Source organism: Salmo salar, chromosome ssa06, assembly GCF_905237065.1.
Source record: "Salmo salar chromosome ssa06, Ssal_v3.1, whole genome shotgun sequence".
Lineage (NCBI taxonomy): Eukaryota > Metazoa > Chordata > Actinopteri > Salmoniformes > Salmonidae > Salmo > Salmo salar.
Window position 1 is genome coordinate 84,136,500 of NC_059447.1, and position 12,284 is coordinate 84,148,783.

General features: G+C 46.1%; 1 protein-coding gene across 1 annotated transcript in view; it reads right to left on the reverse strand.

Annotated features, from left to right (window-relative positions):
* The window catches only part of LOC106608239 (neurexin-3b), a 607,554-nt gene that overhangs the window by 411,507 nt on the left and 183,763 nt on the right, over positions 1 to 12,284 (reverse strand). Inside the window, 3 exon segments of the mRNA XM_045721094.1 lie at positions 1,120 to 1,503; positions 7,748 to 7,937; positions 8,241 to 8,489. Of these exon segments, the coding sequence (XP_045577050.1) occupies positions 1,120 to 1,503; positions 7,748 to 7,937; positions 8,241 to 8,489 (823 nt within the window).

The window sequence follows — 12,284 nt, forward strand, 5'->3', positions numbered from 1 at the left end:
GTCTCTCTCCTCTCTATACCTGCTGTAACACCTCCCAGTCTCTCTCCCCTCTATACCTGCTGTAACACCTCCCAGTTTCTCTCCCCTCTATACCTGCTGTAACACCTCCCAGTCTCTCTCCTATCTATACCTGCTGTAACACCTCCCAGTCTCTCTCCTCTCTATACCTGCTGTAACACCTCCCAGTCTCTCTCCTCTCTATACCTGCTGTAACACCTCCCAGTCTTTCTCCCCTCTATACCTGCTGTAACACCTCCCAGTCTCTCTCCTATCTATACCTGCTGTAACACCTCCCAGTCTCTCTCTCTCATTTAGTTTCACAAGAACGTTGTTCTTATGAAAGTGCCTAAACCCGTCTCTTAAACCTATCTGGTCAAATTGGAAAAGGATGACAAACCAAGGGAACACTAGCACCCTACACAGAGAGGACAGACAGACAGACAGACAGACAGACAGACAGACAGACAGACAGACAGACAGACAGACAGACAGACAGACAGACAGACAGACAGACAGACAGACAGACAGACAGACAGACAGACAGACAGACAGACAGACAGACAGACAGACAGACAGACAGACAGACAGACAGACAGACAGACAGACAGACAGACAGACAGACATAAACATACCTTCAACAGCTCAGAGTGGCCCTATCTCCGCTTCATAAAACCTTAATGCAGTTGAGCTCTTAAAGCCAGACATGGGGAGACCATTTTCACCCCCAGCCAGCCAGCCTTGGCACCAGCGTGCGCGCTTGCTTGTGTGTGTGTGTGTGTGTGTGTGTGTGTGTGTGTGTGTGTGTGTGTGTGTGTGTGTGTGTGTGTGTGTGTGTGTGTGTGTGTGTGCACGCCAAGCCCCAGTTCAATTCCCCCCAGGAGAAGACAGCACCCTGCAGAAAGGCCACTTTGCGAAAAAGTAAAATCCTATTAAATATTTCAGCAAAGCCTACATAAATGCAAACTGTCCAAAGTCACACTTTTCCTCTCCCCTCCCTTCCCCTATCTCTGCTCCTCTCCACTCTGCTCCTCTCCTCTCTGCACATTTACCCAGCATCTAAGGTGAATTAAATTTGGGTACAAAAACAATTACTTTCCAAAATACAGCCAGTAGACTCACCTCTCTCACACGTGGTGGCCCAGAACCCAGTCCCGGTGCAGTCGCAGATAAAGCGGTTCCATCCTTCCTTACAGACTCCGTTGTTCTTACAGTGATTACTGTCACACTGTTTCCCTGTGACTTTACTACAGGTGGGCCTGATGCCTGTGGTGTTCTGAGACTCCGAGATGGCCCTTATGTTTTTGGAGCGTCCATCGATGAAGAGGTCCCTGATGCAGCCCACGTAGCCGTAGTTCAACATGGCCGTCCACAGTTCGGTAGGTAACACCAGGCCTACCCGGTTGTCAGGGAGACCACCCAGGTAGAGGTCTCCCTCCAGGTCTAAGATCTCATTCTCTCCGCTGGCTGTGAAGGGGGTCCTCTGACTGTCGACTGAGATGATGCCTGGAAAGAGGGGAGACGAAAATAAGTGGGTTAATTAAAAGGGTGGGGAATATGGCCAATATACCACGGCTAAGGGCTGTTGTTATGCATGACGCAACAAGGAGTGCCTGGACACAGCCCTTAGCTGTGGTATATTGGCTATATATCACAAACCCCGAGGTGCCTTATTGCTATTATAAACTGGTTACCAACGTAATTAGAGCAGTACAAATAAATGTTTTGACTTACCCATGGTATACCGTCTGATATACCACGGCTGTCAGCCAATCAGCATTCAGGGCTCGAACCACCCAGTTTATAACTGATCTAAGTAGTACTTAGTAGTTTTCTTGTGTGTCTTGTCTTGAGTTTTGTGTCTGGCAATATATTCTAGAAGATTTTTGAAGAATGGTACATAAGGGTAGGATTTTAGCCTCAGGCTACGAGTGTTTAACATGGTCAGAGGAGTGTGGCTAAATCAGGTTTACAGTTCCAAAGACAATACAATTGTTCCATTCAGTTTGTTTTTCATATACTCCAAGTTAAATAGTAAGTGGTTCTGATGTCTGACTACAGACAGATTTAAAATGAACAGGAACTCCTTACCGCGCTTTCGCAAAGTAGTCAGACCACTTCACTTTTTCCACTTTTTTTAAAACTGAATAAAAAAAAGGTTTTCCCTCATCAATCTACACACCATACCTCATAATGACAGAGCAAGAATAGGTTTTGAGATGTGTTTGCAAATGTATTTAAAAAAAAATATATATATATCACATTTACATAACTATTCAGACCCTTTACTCAGTACTTTGTTGAAGCACGTTTGACAGTGATTACAGCCTTGAGTCTTCTTGGGTATGATGCAGCAAGCTTGGCACACCTGTATTTGGGGAGCTTCTCCCATTTGTCTCTGTAGATCCTCTCAAGCTCTGTCAGGTTGGATTGGGAGCGTCGCTGCACAGCTATTTTCAGGTCTCTCCAGAGATATTAGATCGGGTTCAAGTCCAGGCTCTGGCTGTGTGCTTAGGGTAGTTGCACTGTTGGAAGGTGAACCTTCACCCCAGTCTGAGGTCCTGAGTGCTCTGGAGCAGGTTTTCCTCAAAGACCTCTCTGTACTTTGCTCTGTTCATCTTTCCCTCGATCCTGAGTAGTCTCCCAGTCTCTGTCGCTGAACAATATCCCCACAGCATGATGCTGCCACCAACATGCTTCACCGTAGGGATTGTGCCAGGTTTCCTCCAGATGTTGGTGATCTTGGTTTCTTCAGACCAGAGAATCATGGTCTGAGTCCTTTAGGTGCCTTTGGCAAACTCCAAGCGGGCTGTCATGTGCCTTTTACTGAAGAGTGAATTTCGTCTGGCCACTCTACCATAAAGGCCTGGTTGGTGGAGTGCTGCAGAGATGATTGTCCTTCTGGAAGGTTCTCCCATCTCCACAGAGGAACTCTGGAGCTCTGTCAGAGTTACCAATGGGTTCTTGGTCACCTCCCTGACCAAGGCCCTTCTCCTCTGATTGCTCTAGGAAGAGTCTTGGTGGTTCCACACTTCTTCCATTTAAGATTGATGGAGGCCACTGTGTTCTTGGAAACCATCAATGCTTCAGACATTTTTTGGTATCCTTCCCCAGATCTGTGCCTCGACACATTCCTGTCTCGTAGCTCTACAGACAATTCCTTCGACCTCATGGCTTGGTTTTTGCTCTGACATGCACTGTCAACTATGGGTCCTTATATAGACGTGTTTGATTTTGCAAAACATGTCCAATCAATTTACTTTACCACAGGTGGACTCCAATCAAGTTGTAGAAACATCTCAAGGATGATCAATGGAAACAGGATACTCCTGTCTCATAGCATTTTTGCAAAAATGTAAAAAAACCTGTTTTCACTTTGTCATTATTTTGTATTGTGTGTAGACTGATGAGGGAAAAACATTATTTCATACATTTTAGAATAAGCTGTAACGTAACACAATGTGGAAAAAGTCAAGGGGTCTGAACGCTTTCCGAATGCACGGTATATAGAAACAAGTTATGTTATGCCAGTTCTTTAAACCACTCCACTCAGCCGCATATCCATATATCTGTCTAATTTCTCTATTCTTCCTTCTGAAAATCCTGTTCTCCCAATCCTCATTTTCTCCCCTTCTTTCATCGATGCTAGGTATGGTTAACCAGACTATAGTGTGTTGACACAGGGCTCTAAGCTGACATATAACACAGGACAGGACATCAAATAACAGCAGTTCTAATAGTCTATCCCTCTCTCTCTTTGGTCTTTCTCTCCCTCTGTGGTCTCTCTCTCTTTAGTCTCTCTCTTCCTCTTTGGTATCTCTCTCTCCCTCTCTCACTCTGTGGTCTCTCTCTCTCTCTCCCTCTCTCTCTTTGGTCTCTTTCTCTCCCTCTCTCTCTTTGGTCTTTTTCTCTCCCTCTCTCTCTTTGGTCTCTTTCTCTCCCTCTCTCTCTTTGGTCTCTCTCTCTCCCTCTCTCTCTTTGGTCTCTTTCTCTCCCTCTCTCTCTTTGGTCTCTTTCTCTCCCTCTCTCTCTTTGGTCTCTCTCTCTCCCTCTCTCTCTTTGGTCTCTTTCTCTCCCTCTCTCTCTTTGGTCTCTTTCTCTCCCTCTCTCTCTTTGGTCTCTTTCTCTCCCTCTCTCTCTTTGGTCTCTCTCTCTCCCTCTCTCTCTTTGGTCTCTTTCTCTCCCTCTCTCTCTTTGGTCTCTTTCTCTCCCTCTCTCTCTTTGGTCTCTCTCTCTCCCTCTCTCTCTTTGGTCTCTTTGCTCCCTCTCTCTCTTTGGTCTCTCTCTCTCCCTCTCTCTCTTTGGTCTCTCTCCCTCTTTGGTCTCTCTCTGTCCCTCTCTCACTCTGTGGTCTCTCTCTCTCTCTCTCCCTCTCTCACTCTTTGGTCTCTCTCTCTCCCTCTCTCTCTTTGGTCTCTCTCTCTCCCTCTTTGGTCTCTCTCTCTCACTCTTTGGTCTCTCTCTCTCCCTCTCTCTCTTTGGTCTCTCTCTCCCTCTTTGGTCTCCTTCTCTCACTCTGTGGTCTCTCTCTCTCTCCCTCTTTGGTCTCTCTCTCCCTTACTCCCTATTTGGTCTCTCTGAATCCCTCTCTCATTATTTGGTCTCTCTCTCTCCCTCTCTCACTCTTTGGTCTCTCTCTCTCTCCTTCTCTCTCTTTGGTCTCTCTCTCTCGCCCTCTCTCTTTGGTCTCTCTCTCTCACTCTTTTGTCTCTCTCTCTCCCTCTCTCACTCTTTGGTCTCTCTCTATCCACCTCTCTATCTTTGGTCTCTCTCTATCCCTCTCTCTCTCTTTGGTCTCTCTCCCTCTCTCTTTGGTCTCTCTCTCCCTCTCTCACTCTTTGGTCTCTCTTTATCCCTCTCACACTCTGCTCTGTCTCTCTCACTCTCTCACTCTTTGGTCTCTCTCTATCCCCCTCTCATTCTTTGGGCTTTCTCTATCTCTCTCTCACTCACTCGTTGCTCTCTCCCTCTTTCTCTCTCACTCTGTTCTCTCTCTCTCGATCTCAATTCAATTCAATTCAAGGGGCTCTATTGGCATGGGAAACATACAGTTGAAGCCGGAAGTTTACGTACACCTTAGCCAAATACATTTAAACTCAGTTTTTCACAATTCCTGACATTTAATCCTAGTAAAAATTCCCTGTCTTAGGTCAGTTAGGATCACCACTTTATTTTAAGAATGTGAAATGTCAGAATAATAGTAGATTTTTTTCAGCTTTTATTTCTTTCATCACATTCCCAGTGGGTCAGAAGTTTACATACACTCAATTAGTATTTGGTAGCATTGCCTTTAAATTGTTTAACTTGTGTCAAACGATTCGGGTAGCCTTCCACAAATTTCCCACATTAAGTTGGGTGAATTATGACCCATTCCTCCTGACAGAGCTGGTGTAACTGAGTCAGGTTTATAGGCCTCCTTGCTCGCACACACTTTTTCAATTCTGCCCAAGCATGAGGTCAGGGCTTTGTGATGGCCACTCCAATACCTTGACTTTGTTGTCCTTGAGCCATTTTGCCACAGCTTTAGAAGTATGCTTGGGGTCATTGTCCATTTGGAAGACCCATTTGCGACCAAGCTTCAATATATCCACATCATTTTCCTCCTTTATGATTTAATCTATTTTGCAACGTGCACCAGTCCCTCCTGCAGCAAAGCACCCCCACAACATGATGCTGCCAACCCCGTGCTTCACGGATGGTGTTCTTCAGCTTGGTAGCATCCCCTTTTTTCCTCCAAACATAACGTTGGTCATTATGGCCAAACAGTTCTATTTTTGTTTCATCAGACCAGAGGACATTTCTCCAAAAAGTACGATCTTTGTCCCCATGTGCAGTTGCAAACCGTAGTTTTGGTTTTTTATAGCGGTTTTGGAGCAGTGGCTTCTTCCTTGCTGAGCGGCCTTTCAGGTTATGTCGAAATAGGACTCGTTTTACTGTGGGTATGGAAACTTTTGTACCTGTTTCCTCCAGCATCTTCACAAGGTTCTTTGCTGTTGTTCTGGGATTGATTTGCACTTTTCGTACCAAAGCACGTTCATCTCTAGGAGACAGAACGCATCTCCTTCCTGAGCGGTATGACGGCTGCTTGGTCCCATGGTGTTTATACTTGCGTACTATTGTTTGTACAGATGAACATGGTACCTTCAGGCATTTGGAAATTGCTCCCAAGGATGAACCAGACGTGTGGAGGTGACAATTGTTTTTAATGGGGTCTTGGCTGATTTATTTTGATTTTCCCATGATGTCAAGAAAAGAGGCACGAAGTTTGAAGGTAGGCCTTGAAATACATCCACAGGTACACCTCCAATTGACTCAAGTGATGTCAATTAGCCTATCAGAAGCTTCTAAAGCCATTACATAATTTTTGGGAATTTTCCAAGCTGTTTAAAGGCACAGTCAACCTAGTGTATGTAAACTTCTGACCCACTGGAATTGTGATACAGTGAAATAAGTGAAATAATCTGTCTTTAAACAATTGTTGGAAAAATGACTTGTCTCATGCACAAAGTAGATGTCCTAACCAACTTGCCAAAACTATAGTTTGTTAACAAGAAATTTGTGGAATGGTTGAAAAACTAGTTTTAATGACTCCAACCTAAGTGTATGTAAACTTCTGACTTCAACTGTATGTTTACATTGCCAAAGCAAGTTAAATGGATAAACAAATTGAAATAAATGAACAGTAAATTTTACATTCACATATGTTCCAAAAGAATAAAGACATTTAAAATGTCATATCTTTAAATTCAGTGTTGTAATGATGTGCAAATAGTTAAAGTACAAAAAGGGAAAATAAATAAATATAAATATGGATTGTATTTACAATGGTGTTTGTTCTTCACTGGTGGTTATTTTCTTGTGGCAACAGGTCACACATCTTGCTGCTGTGATCACACAAAGGGATATTTCACCCAATAGATATGGGAGTTTATCAAAATTGGATTTGTTTTCTAATTCTTTGTGGGTCTGTATAATCTGAGAGAAATATGTGTCTGTAATATGGTTAGACATTTGGCAGGAGGTTAGGAAGTGCAGCTCAGTTTCCACCTCATTTTGTGGGCAGTGTGCACATAGCCTGTCTTCTCTTGAGAGCCAGGTCTGCCTACAGTGGCGTTTCTCAATAGCAAGGCTTTGCTCACTGAGTCTGTACATACTCAACTCTTTCCTTAATTTTGAGTCAGTCACAGAGGTCAGGTATTCTGCCACTGTGTACTCTCTGTTTAGGGCCAAATAGCATTCTAGTTTGCTCTGTTTTTTTGTTAATTCTTTCCAATGTGTCAAGTAATTATCTTTTTTTTTTCTCATGATTTGGTTGGGTCTAATTGTGTTGCTGTCCTGGGGCTCTGTGGGGTCTGTTTGTGTTTGTGAACAGAGACCCAGGACCAGCTTGCTTAGGGGACTCTTCTCCAGGTTCATCTCTCTGTAGGTGATGGCTTTGTTATGGAAGGTTGTTATCGCTCTTTCTCTCCCACTCACTCTCTCTGGCTGCTATGAGGTGAATCCATTCTGTTGTGGAGATCAAGGCAACAACATCCAAACCTCTGTGCTTTACTATAACTTTCCTCTCTACACCTCTGTGTTCTGTTCTGTTTGTCCAACCTTTACCAGGTCAGAGGACACACAGGATAAGCACACTGTGGAGGAAATAGAATCAGCAAATTGAATCGAAAAAGGTTTTGCTTCATCATCCTCTTGATTAATGTCTTACCACTTCTTCCTCCTCCCACCCCTCCTCTTCCTCCCTCCTCACCTGATCGTCCGTCCCTTTGTATATCCACGTGGTGCCAGGCTCCGTCGTTGACCTTGCTCTGTGTGGCTTTGACCTTGATGGTTCCCGAGCCCATGTCCAGCAGCAGGTACAGCCCTCCATCTAGCAGCTCCACAGCAAAGAAGTCCACCTTGTTGTTCTTCTTCCCTGCCACGTCCCGACGGTCCTGGGCCTGGAAATCAAGAACACTCTTTAGGTGCTGACAGATAATAAACTGTAGGCCACAAATCAATGACCAACGTTTCAGCTAAATAGCTTTTATCAGGGGGAATATCTCACCCACAGCAGACTTAAACTTCAGTGCATTCAACCAAGGCAGGTTAAATCAACCACATATCACAACCACTGCAAGTGAAACCTTCAAAATGGCTGCCACATGCAAAATTGGTACTAGTATCATAACTTAAAGAAAATTGTGAGTTTGAGTGAAAGAAAGAAAGACAAGTACAACAGGTAAACTGTGTTGTTTGTATACCTTGCCATGGGTGAAGAGGATGAGTCCGTTGGGTTCGGAGGTCCTGAAATCGAAGGAGATGGAGCCGACCCTCTTGGTATTCCACTTGGGCAGGCTGAGGTAGGAATCAGGGCTCTCAAAGTTGATTGGGTCCAGGGTGGGTACGTTTTCACACTTAAACACCACTTCCCCCTGGAGCTTCATCTTGGGGTCTACGATGCGAGCCAGACGGGACAGCTCCAGACGGATGTCATTATTCTTATAGACCACCTGGAGAAGATGGGGAGAGAGAGAGAGAGAGAGAGAGAGAGAGAGAGAGAGAGTTAGAAATGAATAAGGCAAATGACAGCCTAAGAGATGAAAGAAAGGAGAGAACAAAAGCAACACTACTCTGACACCTTGAAGAGAAGAGTGAGAGGAATGGTCATTGTTCCACACGATAATGTTTAAATCAGTTGTGAGACTATAGTTTATTTTCTAATTCAGTATATGGAATATCATATTGTTTTTTCTATAATATGTTGATCATGTTTTGAAGACTTGAAAAAAACATATGACTCCAATATCCCTTGCTGTTTCCTATTTGAACTGTAATCTGTCCATATGCAGGAAGATCACATGCTGACATACTGTATGATTCATCACCTGCCTAAAGCACAGGAGGCTGGTGGAACTTTAATTGGGGAGTACGGGCTAGTGCTAGTGGCTGGAGCGGAATTAATGGAATGGTATCAAATACATCAAACACATGGTTTCCATGTTTCCATTCCATTTGCTCTTTTCCGGACATTATTATGAGCCGTTCTCCCTTCAGCAGCCTCCACTGGACTACAATGTTAATTAACAAAAGAGACCATCCCAACAGGTAAAATACTGTGGTGGTATAGCAGGAACAGCGGCATCTAGTGGTGAGAACTTGCACTTTCACACTACTTTAAAAAAAAAAATCTTATTTACAATGACGTCCTACCCGGGTCAAACCCAGACAACACTAGGCCAATTGTGCGCCACCCTATGGGACTCCCAATCAAGGCTGGATGTGATGCAGCCTGGATTTGAACCAGGGACTGCAGTGACGCCTGTTGCACTGAGATGCAGTGCCTTAGACCGTTGCGTCACTTTTGAGCCCATAACTTTATGGTGACTAATGCAAGCAACTTCAATGACACATTTCTCTGAACAGGGAAAAGAAATCCACCAGACTCAAAGAGAATACATTACATAGTATGGAGAAGCAACAACCCAAGCCACAGCTTCATACTACTTGTCAAACATAGAGTACTGATACTGCATAGTGGTTGTTGGGGTGGGATTGGTTTGGGGTGTGGGGGGGTCTGTGTTCCGTGGGTGGCTTTTGGGGGGGGGGTATTCATCATGTCTTACTCATTGGTAGGAATATGTTTATTCAAATTGGATGTTGGGTACTATATTTATTGAATATTACCTGAATCCTATGAAGGAAAAAGGCCAATTTGGGTGCAATTTATTAGCTTAATTTCTCAGAGATCAAATGATATTTCAACAACATGTTTCAGGACTGCTAATGGTAACTCCAGAAATGATTTCAGAACAATCTGAGATGGTGGGGTGTCAAATCCTCTTTCTTGTACTTTTTGAGGTAGAATGAACCAGGGGTGTTTCTCTTGAGATGAACCAGACTAGACTTATTTAGTATCACCTTGCCTTCTATCTATTCCTACCTCCCTCCCACCTTGTCTGACAGTGAGAAGAGGCCCTTCAGGGGTCCAGGGGCCTGTACACCACCATCTATTTCCCTCGTTATTCAAGGACACACTAATACACCACAATCAACCTTTCTGTATAATAATAACTACAGATAGATAGATCTGCTTCTGGTTATGAATGGGAAGGCCGCTCCATCCTGCTCTGTTGATCATTAACCCAATCACTAACCCAATGGTGATCATTAATAGGCTGACTCTTCTAGGCTGCGTCCCAAATAGCACCCTATGCCCTATATAGTGCATTCATTTTTCCAAGAGCCCTATGGACTCTGGTCAAAAGTAGTGCACTATGAAGTGAATAGAGTGCCATTTGGAATGCATCCCTTGCATGCCTCATCTTCCACTTTGTTAATGTCTGAGGTTTATTATGCTATCCAACAGCCATCTCTGACGTCTCTTAGCCACGCTGGGGCCGTTTATAATGCAAGCACAGGCTTCTCTTCCTCCGCCATATCTCCTCCTCCATCTGTCCTTCTCCTCCTTCTCCATTTCTCCTCCTCCATCTCTCCTTCGCTTCCATCTCTCCTTCTCCATTCCTCCTCCTTCTCCTCTTTCTCCTCCATTCCTCCTCCTCCTCTTCCTCCTCCCTGAGATGGCATATTGATCTGTGCTGGGAGCAGACACACAGACTAATCTACTTTAGATCAATGCTCTCTTTCCCCTCTAACCCCATCCACAGTGCCTTTCTTTCCCCTCTAACCCCATCCACAGTGCCTCTCTTTCCCCTCTAACCCCATCCACAGTGCCTCTCTTTCCCCTCTAACCCCATCCACAGTGCCTCTCTTTCCCCTCTAACCCCATCCACAGTGCCTCTCTTTCCCCTCTAACCCCATCCACAGTGCCTCTCTTTCCCCTCTAACCCCATCCACATTGCCTCTTTTCCTCTCTCCTTGGCTGCCTTCATCTCTCTCTCCCTCCCTTTTGCCCTCTCAACCTGTCTCCCTCCCTCCTTCCTTACCTCCATGCCTCTCTCACACCCTCCCTACCTCCCTCCCTCCCTCCCTCCCTTCTTCCTTCCTTACTTACCTCCCTGCCACCCTCCCTCATTTCCTCCCTCCCTCCTTGTCACCCTCCCTCATTTCCTCCCTCTCTCCTAGCCACCCTCCCTCCCTCCCTCTACGCCTGTCTCTCTCCATCCCTCTCTCTACACCTGTCTCCCTCCATCCCACCCTCTATGCCTGTCTCCCTCCATCCCTCCCTCTACGCATGTCTCCCTCCATCCCTCCCTCTACACCTGTCTCCCTCCGTCCCTCCCTCTACGCCTGTCTCCCTCCATCCCACCCTCTAAGCCTGTCTCCCTCCATCTCTCCCTCTACGCCTGTCTCCCTCCATCTCTCCCTCTACGCCTGTCTCCCTCCATCTCTCCCTCTACGCCTGTCTCCCTCCATCTCTCCCTCTACGCCTGTCTCCCTCCATCCCTCCCTCTACGCCTGTCTCCCTCCATCCCTCCCTCTACGCCTGTCTCCCTCCATCTCTCCCTCTACGCCTGTCTCCCTCCATCCCTCCCTCTACGCATGTCTCCCTCCATCCCTCCCTCTACGCATGTCTCCCTCCATCTCTCCCTCTACGCCTGTCTCCCTCCATCTCTCCCTCTACGCCTGTCTCCCTCCACCCCTCCCTCTACGCCTGTCTCCCTCCATCCCTCCCTCTACGCCTGTCTCCCTCCATCCCTCCCTCTACGCCTGTCTCCCTCCATCCCACCCTCTATGCCTGTCTCCCTCCATCTCTCCCTCTACGCATGTCTCCCACCATCCCACCCTCTAAGCCTGTCTCCCTCCCTCCATCCCTCCCTCTAAGCCTGTCTCCCTCCATCTCTCCCTCTAAGCCTGTCTCCCTCCATCTCTCCCTCCATGCATCTCTCCCTCCATCTCTCCCTCTACGCATCTCTCCCTCCATCCCTCCCTCTACACCTCTTTACCTCCATCTCTCCTTCTACACCTGTCTCCCTCCACCCCTGCCTCTGTGCCTGTCTCCATCCATGCCTCCCTACCACCCTCCGTCCTTCCTTCACTCCCTCCTCGCGCCCTCTGATTTAGCTGTAGTATTAATAAGGGAGGTGTGATGCCACATGAGTAAAGACAGAGGCCAGTTCCAATAGCCACACACACACACACACACACACACACACACACACACACACACACACACACACACACACACACACATCACTGTAATGTAGCTAGAGGACTCAATAGCCTCTCCCCAGAGAGCCTTGAGAGTCATGTTTAAACAGAGGTAGATCGATGCTACAATGAGCCTGTATGTAAATATGATTTGAAATTGGACGAGAGGAGGGATTAGGGATTTGAAATGAAGTGGT